The sequence below is a fragment of the Callionymus lyra genome, chromosome 17 (genome assembly GCF_982586985.1).
Source record: "Callionymus lyra chromosome 17, fCalLyr1.hap1.1, whole genome shotgun sequence".
NCBI lineage: Eukaryota > Metazoa > Chordata > Actinopteri > Syngnathiformes > Callionymidae > Callionymus > Callionymus lyra.
In genome coordinates this window covers 13,996,278-14,016,164 of record NC_141834.1, presented here as the reverse complement: position 1 = coordinate 14,016,164, position 19,887 = coordinate 13,996,278, and the positions used below count along the sequence as shown (strand labels likewise).

Here is a 19,887-nt window from a genome sequence, read left to right as displayed (position 1 = left end):
TTATAATGTGTAAATTGGAAATAAACAATATTTTTCATATTCATAAAATTCATTTTATTTCCTGAATAAATTAGAGTATAGAATATTTTTGAAAAATTATGTTGAATTGTAATTTTTAAATTTTTCTTTCAGTATTAAAGCGTTATAGAACCGCCTTAGCTTTGATGATTGACAAAAGAAAGAACGAATCAGATCGGGTGTTGATAGGAAATTAAGACTTCTGATTGGATGCCTCAACAAGCGTCTGACGTCATATTTAGCAAGCAGGAAGTTACCCTCCCACTTCTGCGTCACTACTTCCGAACGCTACCATTTTGTATGACCAGACTTGATTCGCTGTTTCTCGGAGTCGGTTGTTGTTTTTCTGTATTACGCCTTCGTTTTCGTTCAAATCACCTTATGTTAGTGTGCAATACAGATTTATTGGGATAGGTAAACGGTAGGTTTGTCTGTTTATCTTGTACTCAGAGAAACTGTGTCGGATTTCTTCCTATTATCAGTAGCAACAGGAAGCAAACGACGTTAGCTTGGTTGCCCTGAACCCAGCGTTAGCTTCTCGAAGCTAACACGGGAGTGTGGCGAAATGGCGGCCAACGCAACACAATCAACCCCATCCTCAAACTGGTATGTTTTTAAACACAAAATGGCCCACTGTCGAAATCCCACATTCATATATAAACCCTTACGGTGCCGTTGCTGTCAGTCGTGACAAATGTCTAACTTCAATGTTATTGAGATAACCAGATGCTAATACGAGGTTAGCAACTAAAGCTAACCAGGCCTTCGCATTTCCATTTAAAGACTATATTTATTTGAGTCTTGGTCACCCTCGCCAAATCCAGTATCTCCCTGTGAATCACTAAGATCTTCGGCTTCTTAAAATGTCTTTCTGGTTGAACTTTGAGTCATTTTCACAATAAACAATAACGTATATCTTAAATGTTTGTAGGTCCTACGGCGCTTCTGGTGACAGCAGCAAAGCACAGGAAAACCCTGAGTGGGAGAAGGCAAGACAAGCTCTTGCTTCGATTAACAAGAGTACAACTGCCAAAGCTCCGAAAGAGGTAAGGAATTCCTTATGTATGGTACTCTGAGGGCTTCAGTGTATTTAATGGGGAATTCAGGAGGTCTAACATATAGTAGAGACTTACTGTTTTTTTCAGAAGCCTACACATGCATTCTGAGGGATCAATAAAGTATATATACAATAATGTGTGTCTATGTATGTATGTATATAAACACACATCCCTTCAATATAAATGAACACAAAATTTGAATGGAGTCGCCTTATGAAATATTTATATTCACACAAAAGTTGTTAAAAACTGGTCATAAAAATATCAGGCCCTAATAGAGAATATGGCTTGGCATCCATAAAATATTTCACACTTTATAAGCAAACCACAAAAGGTGCACATGGTCAGGGCAGTGAAAGCCGCAATGTTTGGTCCGTTCTTAAGATTGTGTAAACCACATGATGACATCATTTTTTATTAAGTGTGTAATAGTTTCATTTCAATTTACTGTATATAAAAAAAAACATTTGCCTGGACTGAGTAATAAGCAAAAATGGACGTCATTTGAGCATTTAATGTTGATGTAATAAAGCCCATGGATACATGGGCTTTAATGTGACTTTAAGGGTTCTGTTGGCTTTGATGTTAAATGTCAGTGTTTGAGGCTAGCTAATAAAAATACACAATGCGACCATTTGGGGAAGCATATGCCGTGTATGAGTTTATTGTTACATTACTAATATTGTAACAATAACAATGTTTTGGGAAACCCGTTCTCCATATACCAGAATGTGTGGAATACACATACCTAGAAATGAAGCTTGTTTTAATATCTTTAAGGTATTTAAACACAAATTAACGATTCTTCCGTGAATATACTTTTATTTTATTTTTTTTATTTTTTTAGAATCCCTTATTAGTCCCGCGAGGGGTCTAACTCTGGTGTATGATGCACCCTGATATCACACATTGCTCAGATTAACAATCTTTAGAGGTGTGGTGTTTTTGTTCACTTTCCATGTGTCCCTTTTGCTTAAACTGGAAAATAACTTTTTTTTTGTTTTGGCAGTTTCATCCACCAGTGACAAATTCAACCCTGCAGCAGCAACAATACTACCAGTGGTACCAGCAGCATGGTCACCAGTATCCAGGGTACACACCTTACCCTTATAATTACTACTACCCTATGCCACAAGTAAGTTTTTCATTATATATATATAACCATGCAGTCCATTCCTGATTAGCTTATTTAATGTATTTTATTTTTGTAGTATGGCGGTCAATACCAACAACCCCAGTATCCTGTAGGATCTTATCCTGTAGCACCACCTTCTAATGGGCAGGTGAGTTGTCATATTGTTTTATTTTTTCCTGAAGAACTAGTTGACAACAGCTGATAAACCTGTAAATGGCCATTGTAGCTATTTTTGATCTGTAAGATAATCGCTGACTTTTGCTCTTTGCAGCCTCCCCCAGTGCCTGGAATAGATGACCCACCTTTAAGTTACTCCCAACCCCTGATCCCCTCTACCCCTCAACCTCCTCAGAGCCCGACCACCTTAGATACACTTCCTCCACCCCCACCCTCAACCCTCCCTCCCCCTCCCAACTCCCAGTACCCCCCTCCTCCCTCACAGAGTGCTTACAATTCCAAAAAACCTATGACGTATTCTGCTGGGGATCCAAACAAAATGCATGCACAGTACAATCATTCCCAGGGAAGACCCAATTATGGCCAAGCCTTCCAGAGCCAGAATAATTTTCAGCCCACACAGAATTCATCCCAGCCACAAGCTAACCAGTATGCTCAAGGTCAAGGCCGAGTGGAACCGAGCAAACCCCAGAGTCAAGGGCAGCAACTTTGGCATCGAATGAAACGTAAATTGATCTTTTCTAGAGTGCAAGATAGAGTAGATTTATAGATGGATATTGTTAACACTGTTTTGTTTGTTCTACAGAAGCACCGGGCACAGCCTCGATGAAGTTCAATATTGCCAAGAGACCTAATCAGGTTCCGTCTTCCCAAGTTTCGAATGAGACATTTCCTGCAAATGAGAAGTCTGCGGGACCCAATGATGCTGCATCTTCTGCTTCCAGCTCTGCTTCTGGAACAGCTCAGGCAAGGTTGGAACTTATCAGAAGCCTTAATGTGTTGAATGTAATTACTCACTCAAATCTTTTCAGACAACAGGATTGGCCTCAAGCCATGAAGGAATATGTGCAGCGATGTTTCTCAGCCTGCGAGTCTGAAGAAGACAAAGACCGCACAGAGAAGGTTCTTAAGGAGGTTCTTCAGGACAGGCTTAAGGATGGCTCTGCTTATACTATTGATTGGACCAGAGAAGCTTTACCCGAGTAGGTTCAGCATGTTTTTGTGTTATTGTGCTTTGGTTTTCACTGCTGGTTAACATAGTTTTCCTCTTCAGTCTGAAGTCCAAGCAGGGTCGTTGGGAAAGCGTTTCTTTTCAGAGAACCATGGAGATCTCCATCGGCCGTGGTGGAAACACTGCTGCATCTAATCGGGGCAGAGGCATCGGTCAAAGATTGGGAAACTATAGGAACGTCTTTTCTCAAAGAAGTCCATCGAGTTCATCACGCTCCTCTTCCCGCTCACCATCCCCATCACACGACAGGCGAAAGGACCGGAGCAGCCAAAGGCACAGACACAGGTAAACTACTACATATTCAAAATATAGATGCACACTGTAGATAAACTCACCTCAAGTTAATTTTTCTATTTCAGTGACTCTGGATCCCAGTCAGACAGCAGCGTCTCCAGTGATCTTAAACCACAATTGTCCAAGCGTGCCCAGAAACGCAATCGAGCCAATGAAAGGGGACGTGGAAGAGGAAGAGGTGGAAAATCCAACAGAGGAAGACGGTAATAATAATTAACGGTGTACCTGATTAAGAGTCAAGTCGATGACAACTGGGTTCCTAATGTTCCAGGAACACGGAAGATACCAGCTCACCTTCAGGTAAGAAAAGGAAAGGTGGAAATGCTGGTTTGGACTTCCATGATCCGAACAAAGAGGCAAAAAAGCAGAGTCGTGCCGCGCGCTTCCAGAAGATGCTACGTCAAGAACCCTTGGTCCTCAGCATCAATAACCTGGATTTACCGGATGGGACGCAAGAAAGCCTGAATTGGGAGGATTGTCCCATCGTTGGAACCTGTCAAGACATGACCAAGCCTTACCTGAGGCTCACGTGCGCCCCGGACCCCTCCACTGTGCGACCTGTACATGTGAGTCGTCTTGTTCTTTTTAATTCAACGTTTCATGCTCGTAACCTGTTCCATTTAATTTCCTTTAGGTTCTACGAAAATCTTTGCAGGCTGTAAAACTCCACTGGAAGAATCACCAGGACTACGTTTATGCCTGTGAGCAGATGAAGTCTATTCGACAGGACTTGACGGTAAGTTGTCACAAAGCACTTGTTTTTCTCTCTTTGCCCTTTTGCATGAAGTCTAATTTCTAATCCTGCTTCCGCGTGAAGGTCCAGGGAGTTCGTACCGACTTCACCGTCGAGGTGTACGAGTGTCATGCACGCATCGCTCTGGAAAAGGTAGAGCTTCTGTCACATTGACGAACGCATTCGTGTTCCTGTTGAGACTCAGTGTGGATTGATTGCAGGGCGACCACGAGGAGTTCAACCAGTGCCAGACGCAGCTGAAAGCCCTGTATAAGGACAACCACTCTGAGAATATTGGAGAGTTTACAGCATATAGAATAATCTACTACATCTTCACTAAAAACTCTGCAGGTTTGTTTTCTAAAACACAATGCTTGAAGCGTCTCCAGGCCTCGTTCTAACCGCTTTCATGTGTCCGACCTTTAGATGTGACCACAGAGTTGGTGTATTTAACACCGGAGCTGCGAGCGGATCCGTGCGTGGCTCACGCGCTTTCTCTGCGTGCAGCCTGGGCGTTGGGAAACTTTCACCGTTTCTTTAAGCTTTATCTCGAAGCCCCTCGCATGGCTTCATACCTCATTGACAAGTTCGTAGAGAGGGAGAGAATAGCAGCGCTGCGTGCTTTAGTCAGGACGTAAGACATTTCCCATCTTTTAATGTTTTCAAAGTCTAGTCGGCGTCTTAAAGTGTTGTTTCTTTTCTTCGCAGGTTTAGGCCTGAGCTGCCGGTTGATTTTGTTCAGTCCACACTCGGCTTTCCTTGTTTAGAGACCTGCAGAGAGTTTCTTACAGGCTTAGGCGTCACCTTCTGTCAGTATGACCCTACCATGCTAGACTGCAAAACTAGCACAGTTGCATTGGCTGCCTTGTAATGTGGGGAGTTGGAGCAGGGAGTGAGTGCTGATGACTAGTACGTTAATACACGACTCAAAAGGGAGCAATTTCAGACCAAGAAAGTTACAGTAACAGGGTAAAATGTGAAGCTTCATTAGATATTCACTCACACAGAGCAGCCACTTTCCTTTAAACCCTTGGTATCATTAATCCTGCAATGCTAGGAAAGCGAGGGATTAGCTATAAGATCACTCCTCTCCTACACCTTCTCTGCACCAAAACGCCTCTGAAGATCACCACACGAGCAGCCGTCACGGTCCCTCCATCACCACCATCAGATGTCACAGCTAACAGTGTTCTATTATGTTCTTCTCCTTCCTCAAGTCAACAGCTTCACCAGCAGGAAGAGTCTGTGGTCTTAGAAGAGCAAAGGGAGCTGACGTCCATGCTTATTCCCCGAGCCTACTAAAAACTGAATTCAAGCTCGAGACAAGAACAAGAGGCACGTAAAAACGAGAAGTGTCGGGTTGTAGCAGCTCGTCCTCCGTCTTCAAGTTCCAGCTCCTTTGATACGTTTCCACCTGGCGGCGCTACGACGGTCGGATAACCAGTCCAGAGCACGAAAGGAAGTTTGTAAGGAAAAAAACCCGGAAGAAATGCGGATCCTATTTGGAGAGGACTTTGACATCCTTTCATCTCCAAACCTGAGCATCCGAGCCACCTCTCCTGTCGGCGCACGGCACTAAAGGAGGTCCATCGTTCTGCATCGGAAATATTGAGGTCAACGTTGTTTTCAAGTGTCAGGAGGTTGAAGAGTGGCGGGATCTGGAAGAGGAGTCCTGGCGAGTGGTTTGTATGCAACATCTGGCTCTGCTGCTTGTCTGATGTTCGCGCAGCTGGTAAGGAGAAGGCGAACCCAACGGAAAGATGGATTTCCAAACCTCCAAGTGTGTTTGACGTCCCGTGGTGTCTCCAGGGTTGCCAAACATCACTGCCTAGCAGCAGGCTGAGGAGCCGCACCAGTCACCACAAACATTTGACCGAAAGTTTTTTTTAAAACAGAAGGAGGCGCTATTTTTATAACGGCATGCTGAGCCCTTTTTTTCACATCAACAGAATCCAAATTATCATCTGAAATTTTTATAGTCGAGCTCACTGCTTATTGAACACCATATATATTTTCAGTTTAATTCGTAAAGATTCAACTTGAAAAGCATTTTTTTGATGTTTCTCGACCTCCAAGTGTTAAGATTTGCACGACTCGCCGGTTTCTGCGTAACTTTGACATTTGAAGCTAAGAATCGACTACCAGTGTCCAATAGTGTTTATCTCAAGAGCGTATATTTTTCTATAGTTTAATATTGTGTAATAACGGATGTTGAACATGGGCACATGCGTCTCTCCAATTGGGTGAAACCATAACGAGTCATATTTGATTACAAGGACTACTTTTTTTTTATATATATATATATGAATGACTCGGTTTGATAAGACGCTTCTCAAATGTAAGACATCAAGTGAAAAGCTTCGGCAGCAGGATCTTGAAGCTGATGTGAATAATGTGTTCAATGATCTCAACTTGTCTTCTTTTCTCTTTCACCTCCAACCCCTATCCTCTTCCCTTCCCTCGCCGCTCGCCGTCTCCAGCCGCCCGCCACGGCGCCTGCAGGAGCACACGGAGCGAACACAAGTGGGCAACCCTCCTCCACCGCTGCACCCTGACACCAAAGCGGAGAGTGAATTGTGAGAAATCCACACCTTTTGACCCACTCACTCAAAGATAAACCAAAGCAAATCTTCATCAGTTAACATGCTACATGTTTTCAGGTTGCTCACTGCGAAACGTTTGTGTTTACTATTCTGTTTAAAAGATATTTATCCAGCAGTCATTTTATGATGGCTTTTCTCGTGCTCCTCAAAGTTGCCAAAAGACCAACTTCCTGTTTTGAATACGCAGCCCAAAGTAACCGCTGTGAACGGCGTCGATTATGCTCCCATGATGCAATGTTTTCCTTTCATTTTCCAGTGTGCTCTGTTTTTTAATTTAATTTTTGTTGTAGATAATTCACCTCAAGACGACTAATGACGAGTTTCATTTCAAAATGTTTATTTTTCTCCTGTCGCCTAACTTGTGGTTTCAGTATTTGTGCCCCCCCCTGCTGAATACATCATCTCTCGTCCTCCACATTTAATCCCCCTCTCTTCTCTCGTCTCTCTTACTTTCTTTCTGTCCTCCCGCCTGACACCACCTCCCCCCTCATGAACTCTATGTTGACCACTCGTGTCTAGTAAGTATTGTACAGCAGCTGCCCCCCCCCCTCCTCCTCTCTCCCCCATCCTCATCTTTGTAGGTTGAGTACATTTTTGTAAATATTGTGAATAAATGAGCTTTTGAGAAATAAAAGTACAAGCATTATGGTGTTTTTATTGATAAAAAGGACATGATTTTTTTTCTTATGAACATTTTATTGATCAATAGCGGAGGCACCTGTGACACTGGCAGATAGTACTAGTCTTGTGATGAATCTTGAGCTCAAAAAAAGACTTGGAAAAACATGTCATAAAAGAGTCAAAGCAGGAATAGCAGTGAGAAAAGCGTAATATAGAATAATTCTACTGAAGCGGAAAGGAAAAGCAAGTTAAGCATCAAGCAGATTAAATATGTTTAAAGAATGGAAGAAAATGTGATCCATGCAAGAAAGTGAAAGATGAGAAGAAACTAAAGAATGAACGAATCGAGAAAAAACAGCAGGAGACAGGCAACTCGTGTATACATTGAAATAAAAGATTATAAACGTCAGGAAAAAAATTTGAAAGGTTAGTTAAATTAGAAGGCAATAGATGGAGACGACCATGAGAAATGAAAAGATAGAATAAAGGCTTTTATTTAAGAAAAACACAGCAGCAAAAAGTGCAACATAAGAAAGCAAACAAAAGATGGCGGAAATCAGGATAGAAGTGTTTAGAAAACTTTAGAAATTGAAAGGAAGTCGGGAAAAATTGCGATCACTTCCTGTTGAAATGTACTCATTCATACTGATGGTAAAATATTTTATCTTTTAAAATGTGTTTTTCTCGCTTTTACTTTGATTATATTGAACATGAGAGTACTACTGATGTGAAACATTTGGCAATATATATGTGTGTAAATAAATAAATCACAATATATAATTGTATAATATATAACAACGAGAATAAAGCTATAAATAAATCTTTCTAATTGAGTCATCTGTGAAAAGATGCAATTCTTGCTAATGCTAATTTTGTCTCCAGGTTTGTTATCAAAATTGTTTTTATATTCCGTATAATTCTCAGTTGTTTCATCGGATAAAGATAAGGGTTTGAGTCTCAATAATAGGAGAAGATTGTCCGTCACGATAAATACAGGTTGAAAGATGACGCTAATGGCAGCATTACGAAAAAAAGCCGGTAGAGGTAGATAGTTAATGAGGAACAAACGGAAGAGCTGTTATGATGGAGGATTTGAAGCAGTGTCACAGCTGCCTTTGAGGTCCAGCACACACTCGCACACATACACACACTCACACACATCCATTCGCACGATGTACAGTTTGTGTTTTTGGTGACATTTGACCCGTGAAAATCTGGAAAATTCTGAAATAATGTTCATAAAAATCACATTTTTTTTCTCCAACGAGGAAACACACTAAAAATCACCAAAATCAGTCCAGAAAAAACACAATCCTTACTTTAAGGTTTTAAGTAAAGGTCTATACACCTTTGCCGTGCCCCATGTGCTCCACCTTATTTTTTCGGGAATAGGGGCGATCAGTATTTACAACTTCAGCATGTTCAGTCTGCCTCCAAAAGAGGAGGAGGAGCTGTCGTCATGGAGATTTTTTTTTCCCCAAAGATCCCACAACCTGTCCTGCAGCGTCCATGAATCGTCCTGAAGCCCAGTCGAGGCCTCTCGAGACCGCTGGGTCGGTCTCAGTACGGGGTGAAGCGGTTGTAGCCTCCTCTGTACAAACTGGCCTGTGGACGGACGAGGAGAGTCAGACGGGAACAGATGCGACAGAAAAGACAACAGGAGACAAAAACCCACCACTGTTCCGACGCCGTATGTTGTCGTTGGACCCACAGAGTGGTGGTAGGGGTCAGCGGCTGCGGCGTAAACTCTCCCGTATCTGTGCAAAGAACCACAAACATTTGTGTTACCATAGCAGAGTCGGACGTCAGAACTTTTCATTTGGAGAAACGTACCCGTCACTGTAGGTGGCTGCAGCTGCTGATGCAGACTGGGCTACTCTGTAGGCCGCCGGGTATCCTCCCTGGATTATAACGTTTACATTAATTTGATTTCACATCATGGATTAAAGTCACAGGCGGACACTCACATAAACTTCTGCTCCGTAGAGTCCATCCTGGTAGACAACACTGGGAGGAGAATCATGAAAGCAACATTAGTATCTTTATTATTAGGTATTTTAGTGTCAAAGGTGACACAGGGGGAAGTAAGAAAAGGACTAAATATAAGAGAGATTAAAGTGAAAATACATAATTACAAGTAACAAGCAACAAAATACGTGTCAAATCTATCACACGGAGTAATGTTATGGGGCCACCGTATGGTTAGACGAAATGAAAGTAGATTCATGTTCAGTATTGTAGCTATAAAGATGCTGGTGTTTAAGATAAGATAAGGTTTAGATTTTGTCTATGTACTAAATTAAAACAAGACCATCAGGAAGAGTCAAATTCGAAGGATGGGGATTCGATGGATGATAAACACCAAGATAACCAGAATTAAATGAGCCTCAAAACCATTAAATATCTGGATCACACTTAGACTGCCTGTTGAAAAACTTTTTCTTTTTTAGATTGTTTCAAATTTTGGTCCCTTTAGTGATTGAGTTTGAGACTCTGAAAGAGTTGAAAGAGACGTATGGATAGTAGGATATGTTTAAGTTTATTTATATCATGATTAAAATAGCATTGGATCAGAATTTATTTATATTTTATTTTGAGATTCGCAATTCACTTGAATATATTTGAAAGAACTATGGTTAAAACAATGAAATGATATATAAATTACTTCATGACAAAATAAATTGCGCAAACATTAAGTGAAACAAATGATCAAGAAATAAAGAAATCAAATCAAAAAAATATCTTAAACTTTGAAACGATAGGGGAAAAAAACAAAATGGAGGTGCGAGAGGCATTAAACTTACCTGGGGTAGGCGGGAACAGCCGTAGGTGTTGCTCCGGCAGAACGGATTGTGTTGTAAACCGCTCGCCCTCGACCCCTCAGGGCGGAGCCCCTGTAGGCCAGATGGGGGGCCGCGACAGGGTACGGAAATCCGGCAACTGAAAACATGAACGTAGATGATGAAATTGATGCATTTTGTTGATGTGAAGACTTCGTTTGACTCACCTGTGTAGAGTTCAGGTGCGTACATGGCTCCCATCATTGGGTTGATCTTCCAACCTGCAGCTGCATCAGAGAGAAGGAAAGATGTTATAAAGAATGAAGTCGTTTCTTTGGCTGAAAGTAGGACAAGATGATGATCCAAGGATGAAAGAATGGTATTTTACAAGCGTCTAAGATTCAATAAAAAAAATATGAGGTGTCTAAGACACAATATGAGGTATAAACAATAACATACAGGGTATCTAAGATTCAATACCAGGTATCTACAATACAATATGAGTATTCTCCAATTTGATACAGCATAAGGTATCTAAAATATAATGCTAAGGATCTACGACAGAATACAAGGTACAGTATCTGAAATACAATATGAGGTATCTAAGATTCAATACCAGGTATCTACGATACAATATGAGTAATCTCCAATACAAAAGATGTATCTACAATAAAATATGAGGTTTCTAAGACGCAATATGAGGTATCTAAAAATACAATACAAGGTATCTACTATAGAATACAGGTAACAGTATCTACGATACAATACAAGGTGTCTAGGATACAAAACAAGGTATCTACGATAAAATACAAGGTATCTCAGATACAATACAAGGTATCTTTCTTATAATACAAGGTATCTATGATACAATACAAGGATATCTATGATACAATACAAAGTATCTACAATACAACACAAGGTATCTTAAATACAATGTGAGATATCTACGATAGAATACAAGGTTTGGATACAATATTTATGAAACAAGGTATTTATAATACAATCATGGTATCTATAATACAACACAAGATATTCAAAATACAATACAAGTTATCTACAATACAATATGTGGTAGCAATTTATGATTAAAAACCTACTTAATCGTTGTAGTCTCATAAAATGGTCGATATCATGATTCTTTCATATAGCCCACCCCTAAGACATCACAGACAGTGAATTCCAATCAAATCCCTTGCAGGAGCCAAGGTCAAAACCTGGAAAGCTCCCGTGCATAATTCTAGATGATTAAATAGATTTTCTTTGTAACACATTGTTTGATTGACAGGCTTGTCGTGGCTCACCTGCAAGGTCACCGTTGACCAATGCTGATTGTGGTTTCTTGGTGACGACCCTCGCGGTGGCGTTATTGACCTGAGATCATGAAAAACATAGATGATGAGATGCATCTTAAGTGACAATAATAAAATCAAATGTCTCACTTCGATCTTCCTTCCTTCTACAATCGTTCCATTCAGTTTCTCTCGCGCTCTGTCGGCTTCTGCTGCACTCTCGAAGGTGACGAATCCAAACCCCTGTGTGAGCGAAGAACTTGTTTTAGATCTTTTGTATATATGTTGGAAACATTTGTGTGAGTCTGACCTTTGACCCCCTCTCATTGAAGATGATCTCTACATCAAGTATTTTTCCAAATTGCTGAAAGAAAAAAAAAGAGTTGCGTTAGATTTGATTAGAATTTATTGCCGGACCGGTGAAGTGTTTACCCCGAACATCTGGCGGAGGTCTGGGTCCCTGAAGCGGAACGGGATGTTGGACACGTGGAGACGTTTGGGCTGCGCTTTCCCCGAGCCCTCCTCCTCACCCCCGCTTCCAGCTCCACCACTAGATGGCACCGAACCGCTCAGAGACTGAGCGTCGGAGGTGGCCGGAGCCAAGGGGTCTTCCTGACAGTGTGAAGGAAGAACAGGAGGACACAAGAGAGAGAGAGAGAGAGGTGAAGAGAAAGAGAGGTAGAGAGAGATTTAGAAGTAGACAATGTAAATAAAAATAAACCCCAAAATCCTGATATCACATCATGGCATTAGATAAAGGTCATCTAGAGGTCAAGTAATCCAAACCAAAGAGCATTCAGCATCCAGTGATCCTTCGCAAGCAAATGTGAGGAGGCGTGACGGTCTTCATTTTTAGTCAGGCCCCCCCGAAAACATGCCTATGAGGGGCCTCAACAACAACTTCACCGACTGCAACACCAGCAGTCAGTACACAATTTAAATTGATCCACATAAGAATGTGATGAAGAGGCAACAGCGGTTCTTGAAAGAACAAGGAAGGGTGAAGTCTTATCAGGTGGTGGGCAATTCTACTTTCTCAGGGGCCACCTTTCATACACTGGCTGTTGTGAGGGGCCATCAAGCAAACATAAAGGGGCGACAAATATAAAAACAAGTTATAAAATAGAGATTACTATAATACATTTTATTTTTATGCATTTATTTTATTTTAATTTAAAAAAATGTAACCTTTGATTATAAATCAATTGTTTTCCAAATATTTTTAAATCTACTTTACTCACAAAAATGACAAAAGCAGAGAATAAAACATTAAAAACCCTAAAGTCATACGAGATAAGTAATAGAAATAAATACAAAGTATTCTTGTTAGTTTTGACCTGATCTTTGACCTCATGAGGGCCACATGAATACAGTCAAAGGGCCACACTTTTCCCATGTCTGGTCTTATCCATAAATGTATACTTCTAGCTAGTAATGGGTACCTTAATGCATCCCCAAAATTATCCAGGTGGTCATAATGTTACAGCGAATTAACCATCATTTATACTTTTTCTATTCCATTATTGTATATTATTGAAAAAGCATAATATTCATATTTCCCAAAGTCTGCTTCATGCACAACAATTCCAGTGAGCCAGAACATTCAATTACCCACAATGCACCACGATGCTAGTTTTGGCTAATAGGCGTAGCTAAACCATCCGTCAATAAAAGAAGAAAACATGTACAGGTACAAAGAGAAGTCCATGTGGACATTAGAAGCGTAAAGAAAATACAAAGCAAATAAAGGTTGTTATGGATGTGCTGGTTGTGAAGGAAGAAGAATTATTAGACGTCAAGACAGTGACAGACGCCTCAGTGCATCAGTGGAAAGATACAATAATAAAAAAAAGCAAAACGTAAGCGCGCAGAAAGCTAAGATGAAACTCAGAAAAGGGTCATTCTGGGGTCAAGGTGCTGCTTTTCTGCCAGGGGTTAAAGTTCATGTGTCAAGGGGCATAATTAATGAGTTGAGGATGGACAAATGCATTCACACCAGACAGTGGAGGGGGGGGGGGGTGACACCGCACGCTCGCACACAAATACACACACAGACGAAGGGGTTGAGTTGGTGGTGGTTTCATGTCACGATGCAGATTTGAGTTTTGGACCTGCGGGATATTTCTGTGGGGGGAGAATATGGTCTGGTCGGCCTTGACCGTCCATTCCGTGGCGACGTCTCAACTTTCCCCAGCAAGGATCGTGTGTGTCTCTAGTGACAGAATATATACATGTGGCCACAAACCATCACTGAGGATGTGCTGATGTACACTTGCAGAGGTTCAAAGGTCAGGTACGGCTCAGAGATATAACAAAAAACATATTTTAGTTCAAATTCCTGTCTTATCCAGGCTAGTGAGTTCAACTTCCTGTCTTGTCCAGACCAGTTAGTCCAGCTTCCTGTCTTGTACAGGCTATTTAGTTCAACTTCCTGTCTTGTCCACGCTATTTAGTTCGACTTCCTGTCTTGTCCAGACCAGTTAGTCCAGCTTCCTGTCTTGTCCAGGCTATTTAGTTCGACTTCCTGTCTTGTCCAGACCAGTTAGTCCAGCTTCCTGTCTTGTCCAGGCTATTTAGTTCAACTTCCTGTCTTGTCCAGGCTAGTTAGTTCAATTTGCTGTCCTGTCCAGGCTATTTAGTTTAACTTCCTGTCTTGTCCAGGCAATTTAGTTCGACTTCCTGTCTTGTCCAGGCTATTTAGTTCAACTTCCTGTCTTGTCCAGGCTATTTAACCAGGCTACTTTCTATGACTAAGTGGGTCATTATATTTAATATTTATATAATTATTGACAATAACTAATTAACAATAACCTGGATGTGTATATTTTGAAAATGATTGTATTTTCGTACAAAGTCCCAGTTGATATTCAGATTCAAATAACAAAAAAACTTGTTCTAAATTCAATAGTTTTTCATTCCTAGCCTTTTAATTTAAATATAAAAATGTTTGTATAATAGTGTCACCATGATTGGTTCGGGTAGCTCGGTAGTCTTTTCGTATTGATTCTACCATTATACCAACATTTTTATGTTGTATTTAAATGCAAGGAATTAAAATAAAAATTAATTAATTAACAAAAATCAAAGCTTCCCCATTTGAAATTTGAATTCAATATTCTGACACTGATATACTTCCATACACTTGTTTCATGGAACGACCCAGGTCGATTATTTTATATATTTCTTCTCACTAAATGTAGCATAAAGCATGCTTTTAAAAAGACTCTTAACTACTTTTAACCCATAAAGTTATTGATACGTGGTTCAGGAATACGGAGCCACATTCCTGAAACCAGATCTGTTTTATTAGGACCTGAATAAGACACAAGACGCAGGAGTGACTTTTATTCCCAACAACAGATCCCCTCCAGCTGTCTTCCTCGTCAGGTGCCAGACATTCCCGTACATGGACACGACAGAGGCTCTAAATATAGCAGCAACCTTATCTGCTCCTCAGATCGGAGATACGGACACCTAAGCTTCTTCACTCTTGGTTCAGTTTTAGGGTTCTTACCGTGGTGCCGGAGGTCAGCGGCTCCGCCCCGTCCAGCTGGGGGCCCTGGTAGACCCTGAGCTCGGGGTAGTCGGCGCCGACGTGAGCTGAGCTGAAGTCCAGAGGTGGGAGTCGGCCGGCAGATGTGGGCTGACCGGGGGCGGGGGGCGGGTAGGAGGGGGCATAGACCTGAGATAGGGTCGGGTCGCCGGTGCCGGGGCAGGCCTCCTGGCCGGGGGCCCCCTGATGGAGAGAGGAGACGTTACGTGTTAGAGGTGCAAACACAAACAAACGTGTCTTGTTACTCCTGTGTTTACAGGTCGAGAGAGTAAGATAAAGGACAGTACTATAAAGTAATACATGGAACTTTAAAATTTAATACAATTAAATATAAAACCTTTTTGAGTCACAATCCATCCTTACTTATGTATTTACTTGTACTATTGTTTATTTTTGTTGATATATTAATCATTATTGTTCTTAATTTCTTTTATATATAATAACTGTAAACATTCTTTTTAAAAATATGTTATTTATAATTAGTTTTGACATTGTTTTCAATATGTGTTTGAATATAATGTTCATATATATATATATATATATAATATTATTTCATCTTTTTTTGTCCACTGCTGTGACACGAATAAAGGTAAATCTTATTTTTTCTTATCATACTTTAAACCATCTTTATATGGAAAATTAAATCTTCCATATGCAATCTTCATAACAAAAACTTTTAATCCAAACAAGACGTTCTTATTGGATATGACCGTTTAAATGTCATACTTAGGTTTACACAAAATAAAACACTATATCTGAAAAGTTGTTGAATATTTCACTTAAACAATCTTATACGTAACTTATTCCTTGAATCTAAATCTAATATAATGATGATTCTATTGACATTCTGTGATACAATTAAACATAAATATAACATTTTCTCCCATTACGCTAACACAATAAAGACCTTTAGTAGTAGATTGTATTCATTTAAAGTCCTAATCAAACTGTAAACAAAAGATATGCTAGAGTCATAAAACGCTGTTCTTACCCCGTCTGTGTCTCTCTCCACCTCTGCTCTATTGTGCATCAGCTGCTGCATGTTTTATCGCCGCAGACCTCCCACCGACCCCCCCGTCATAAGACCGACTCACCAATCAAACCCAAATCTTCACCAACAACCAGGAGCCACGCCAGTCGTGCCCATTTGGCCCCATCAATCACCTTCTCAGACCCCCCCTCCACTCCCTTCTGTTGAATCAGGCTCGATAATAAGTTTGAAAGCTGTCATCAAACAGCCGTAACATTATGACCAAATATTGGAATAAGTGTTGATCCTGACCATGTGGTCACTGTTTCAACAGCAGCTGTGCAGCGTGAAACTACTTGTTCTGTGTGTTCAGATGAGCGTTAACCTTTTGAGCTCCCGGTGGAACCAGATATGCTTTTTAAATAAATAAATAAAAATAAAAAGAAGTTAATCTCAGGCATAATAAAAACACTATATTGTTTTCTTTAGAAATAAAACGTTTAAACTTTTCTATTAACTAATAGACAGTCCTTTAAAAAAAAAAAAGGATTAGCCATTTGGTTCTTGTCTGGGTCTCAGCAGCTGTCAGCTCGATGTCAAAGGTCTACGGCTCTGGACCAGGTGCATGCTGGGACAGCTGCTGCAACATGAACACACACGCTCGCCAGTAAAACTGCACATGTGGCCGACATTAAATCCTTCGACACAACTAACTTTTTTCAAGTCGTTTGTTAAATAAAGATATTTAGGATTGTTTTTCCATCTATTTAATTGAAAGGCAAAATAAGGTCAATGGTCAACTTTAAAACTTTAAAACCGGACATAAAAAGGATACATCAACACATGTTTACCAGATGCTAGACATTGTGGTGTCTCTGCTATCATTGTGCCATAACTGGAATGGACTCTGCAAGTCTTTTCTGGGTCTTTTAAAAAAGAAAGATGTGTGTCTGGACAAACTCCAGCTACAGCCCTCTAGACAAGAGAACACGTTTAGATAAAGTCTTATCTCACTGTTGTTTTGGTTCATCCGTGCCTGGGAACAGGAAAAGGCTACTTAACAGATCACCGTTTTTTAGTCACTAAGAAAAGTGGAAATGGATCATAAAAACAAACATATATTGTATTGTATTGGACACTGACGTATAGAAACATCCGTTAACACTTCAAATATTTTTTATTCCTAATGTAATAATGTTACTTAATTAAGTGATTTTCTGCTAACATGCTAATTGTTAGCTGCTAGCTGCTAACTGTAAAACTGAAAACCGCAGCTTAAAATGTTAGGATTGTTCCTAAAAAGAGAAGTGTAAAGTTTAAAAAATCTGTTTTAAGCAACAAAGAACGTGTATCTTTGTAATTTGTTGCTTCATCATTAGTGTCCGACCTTTTGTTGTTGCTATGTTTGAGTTGCTAACGGCTAGCTCCTGTCAGGAAACTTGAAATTGTAAAAGTGTTTTTTTTAAATGTGGATTCAAAGTTCAGTGTTTAAAACATGTCTATATATGGTTTTCTTTTGCTCAAGCATCACAACAGTTGGGAACATGCATGCTAGCTGCTAACTGAAATAAAACAGCAGTTTATTTATAAAACGAAAGATTTATTCGCATACTTTTTTTCAAACCTGTAAGAAAGATCCAACTATTTTCCACTGGTTTTCTTATCTTTTTTAATATATTCCTGTATTCAATTATTTTTCCTTACTTAAGCAGAACTGTTTTTAACTAAGTGAGGTTGTCGTTTGACCTCTGCCCTGTAAGAAACTTGAAACTATCACATATCTTAACCGTCTATGATGACACCTTCACACTCCTAGCTGTAATACAACTTTCATTCATTCATTGTATTTGTAGTCAAACATGTGTGCGTTCAATGCATGTATTCTGACACCTCTTTTGAGAGCGAAAACTGACCGCATGACACCAGATAAACTCCGGCCGTGATTATCTGTTCTGGACTAAAAATACTGCTGGTGTGAAGCAGAGAGACAAGGTAGAGATACCAGATGCACTGTGGTATTAACGGTATGTCAGGGACACTTGGACACACACATGAGCGTTGACTAAACATAAACTCAATGAGGCCAATATCATGTTTCCAGTCAAGTGATCATTATTATTTGTCGTCGGTTATATACACACTGACTCTCGTGGATATGATGATGCTACCAAAATAAACCTGAAGGATGGATGATGCAGTGCTTATTAAAGGAAATTGAGACTAGTAAAGTAGCATTAAAAATGTTGTCAATAAACAAGTATTTTGGAAACAAGCGGTGGATGTTTTTTCTCAAAACAGTTGTTGCAGTGTTGACATGAAAGTGTGAGACATCAAGCGGGAAAGTTTGCAGACACCGTGGAAGCGTTTTACCTGAACTATGCCAGGGTAGCATGCGGTCGTCTGTGGGTAGACTGGCAGTCCATAAGGCTGGAGGATCACAGTGGGTGAAGATAGCATAGCCCCCCAAAAAAAACCCACAGACAAGAAGTCAGGGGTAGAGCAGACACCAGGAGGAAGAGGTGAAGCAGAGCAGGGGGGACAGGGAGGACTGGAAGACCAGGACAGAAAATCAAGGCGAAAATAAATAAAATAGAAGACTCCTAGTGTTAAAAAATAAATCCGAGAGGATAAAAGGAAAAGGGGTTTAAAACTTTATGACTTGTATCAGACCCAAAGCCTGTTCGAATGTCCAGAAAAACAGGATGTGACAGCAGTGAAACAGAAAGCAAGTGAGTGTCTGTGTGTCCACCGGCCGATGAAGCCGCCTGACAGACAGAAACACATGCTCAGGGTCCCATTTCAGGGAATTATAAATAGTCACCTATGTCCTTCTCCCGGAGTTTACCACTTCACCCCCCTTGCTCCTGAACACTGTGTCAAGATGGAATTCTTACTACGTATCCAGTAAACAGCTCGGTGAACCTCAATGAACCTTTTTACTATTTAGTTTCATATTTTAATCAGTTTTGACAAGTGATAGAAAAACATGTCCCGGTATTTTAGTTGGTGAAATCAAGAAACTTTGTTGTTAGTTTTAAAATCTCATAATCCATTATATCAACTAAAAAAGATATTTTGTATTTATTTACGATGTTTATAAAGTGTTAACTGATCTTTGAACAATATGTCCCTCTGAACCAGGACACTTGTTATTCCAAGCAACAACATTATATTCTATGTTACGCAATCTCTTGGTCAATTCAAAATCTAGTGACGACAATGTTTCTATAATTGCAACGTTTTGTTTTTAAGTGGACATTACGTAAAATTGAGCCTATTAAAATACATTGCATCGACTCAAATAGATTTACAATTGAGGGACTAGATGGAACAGCAGTACCTGTTTGAATAGAAAAAAATAGATATTTTCTAAAAAAAAACAGTTGAAGAATTAAAATGAAATGAATGTTAATCTAAAAAGAAAATGTTTTTGGACTAACAGTCTAATTACGATGTATTATTATTTATATATTGCAATATTGATACTCGGGATTGTAAAATAATAAATAAATATAAATATAAAATATTACAATTAAATTATTTGTTTTATCGAAAAAAATGAAGGGAAAAGTGTGACATATTTTCTTCGACGTATGCAACGTTACGTATAGCCAACAGGAAGCGCTGCAACAGTGAGATGACTT

General features: G+C 40.0%; 2 protein-coding genes across 2 annotated transcripts; one reads left to right on the top strand and one right to left on the bottom strand.

Moving 5' to 3' along the window:
- The first annotated feature begins 315 nt into the window (after positions 1 to 315).
- Positions 316 to 7,676, top strand: leng8 (leukocyte receptor cluster (LRC) member 8). Its single transcript, XM_087778979.1, has 15 exons — positions 316 to 624; positions 950 to 1,064; positions 2,086 to 2,211; positions 2,288 to 2,359; positions 2,483 to 2,894; positions 2,975 to 3,140; positions 3,201 to 3,371; positions 3,443 to 3,685; positions 3,760 to 3,897; positions 3,966 to 4,260; positions 4,329 to 4,430; positions 4,512 to 4,580; positions 4,649 to 4,778; positions 4,854 to 5,061; positions 5,136 to 7,676. The coding sequence occupies exons 1-15, from the start codon at positions 584 to 586 to the stop codon at positions 5,296 to 5,298; spliced, it is 2,451 nt and encodes an 816-aa protein (XP_087635105.1). The 5' UTR covers positions 316 to 583; the 3' UTR covers positions 5,299 to 7,676.
- rbfox1l (RNA binding fox-1 homolog 1, like) lies at positions 7,660 to 18,969 on the bottom strand. The gene is made up of 12 exons (XM_087778980.1): positions 18,614 to 18,969; positions 15,235 to 15,456; positions 12,153 to 12,332; positions 12,031 to 12,084; positions 11,871 to 11,963; positions 11,733 to 11,802; positions 10,659 to 10,718; positions 10,456 to 10,591; positions 9,619 to 9,658; positions 9,485 to 9,552; positions 9,327 to 9,408; positions 7,660 to 9,256 (listed from the first exon to the last, which is right to left on the bottom strand). Exons 1-12 carry the CDS (start codon positions 18,698 to 18,700, stop codon positions 9,212 to 9,214), a joined length of 1,137 nt encoding a protein of 378 aa, XP_087635106.1. The 5' UTR covers positions 18,701 to 18,969; the 3' UTR covers positions 7,660 to 9,211.
- Between the last annotated feature and the right edge of the window lie 918 nt (positions 18,970 to 19,887).

Bases quoted from the DNA above. Each gene is read 5' to 3' on its own strand.
- leng8 (XM_087778979.1), top strand. From the start codon at position 584: ATGGCGGCCAACGCAACACAATCAACCCCATCCTCAAACTG. The intron at 1,065-2,085 runs GTAAGGAATTCC...TTGTTTTGGCAG, and splicing joins CTGCCAAAGCTCCGAAAGAG to TTTCATCCACCAGTGACAAA. The intron at 4,581-4,648 runs GTAGAGCTTCTG...GATTGATTGCAG, and splicing joins CACGCATCGCTCTGGAAAAG to GGCGACCACGAGGAGTTCAA.
- rbfox1l (XM_087778980.1), bottom strand. From the start codon at position 18,700: ATGCTATCTTCACCCACTGTGATCCTCCAGCCTTATGGACTGCCAGTC. The intron at 11,964-12,030 runs GTCAGACTCACA...TCGCTCACACAG, and splicing joins TCAATGAGAGGGGGTCAAAG to GGGTTTGGATTCGTCACCTT. The intron at 10,592-10,658 runs GTGAGTCAAACG...TCATGTTTTCAG, and splicing joins CGCACCTGAACTCTACACAG to TTGCCGGATTTCCGTACCCT.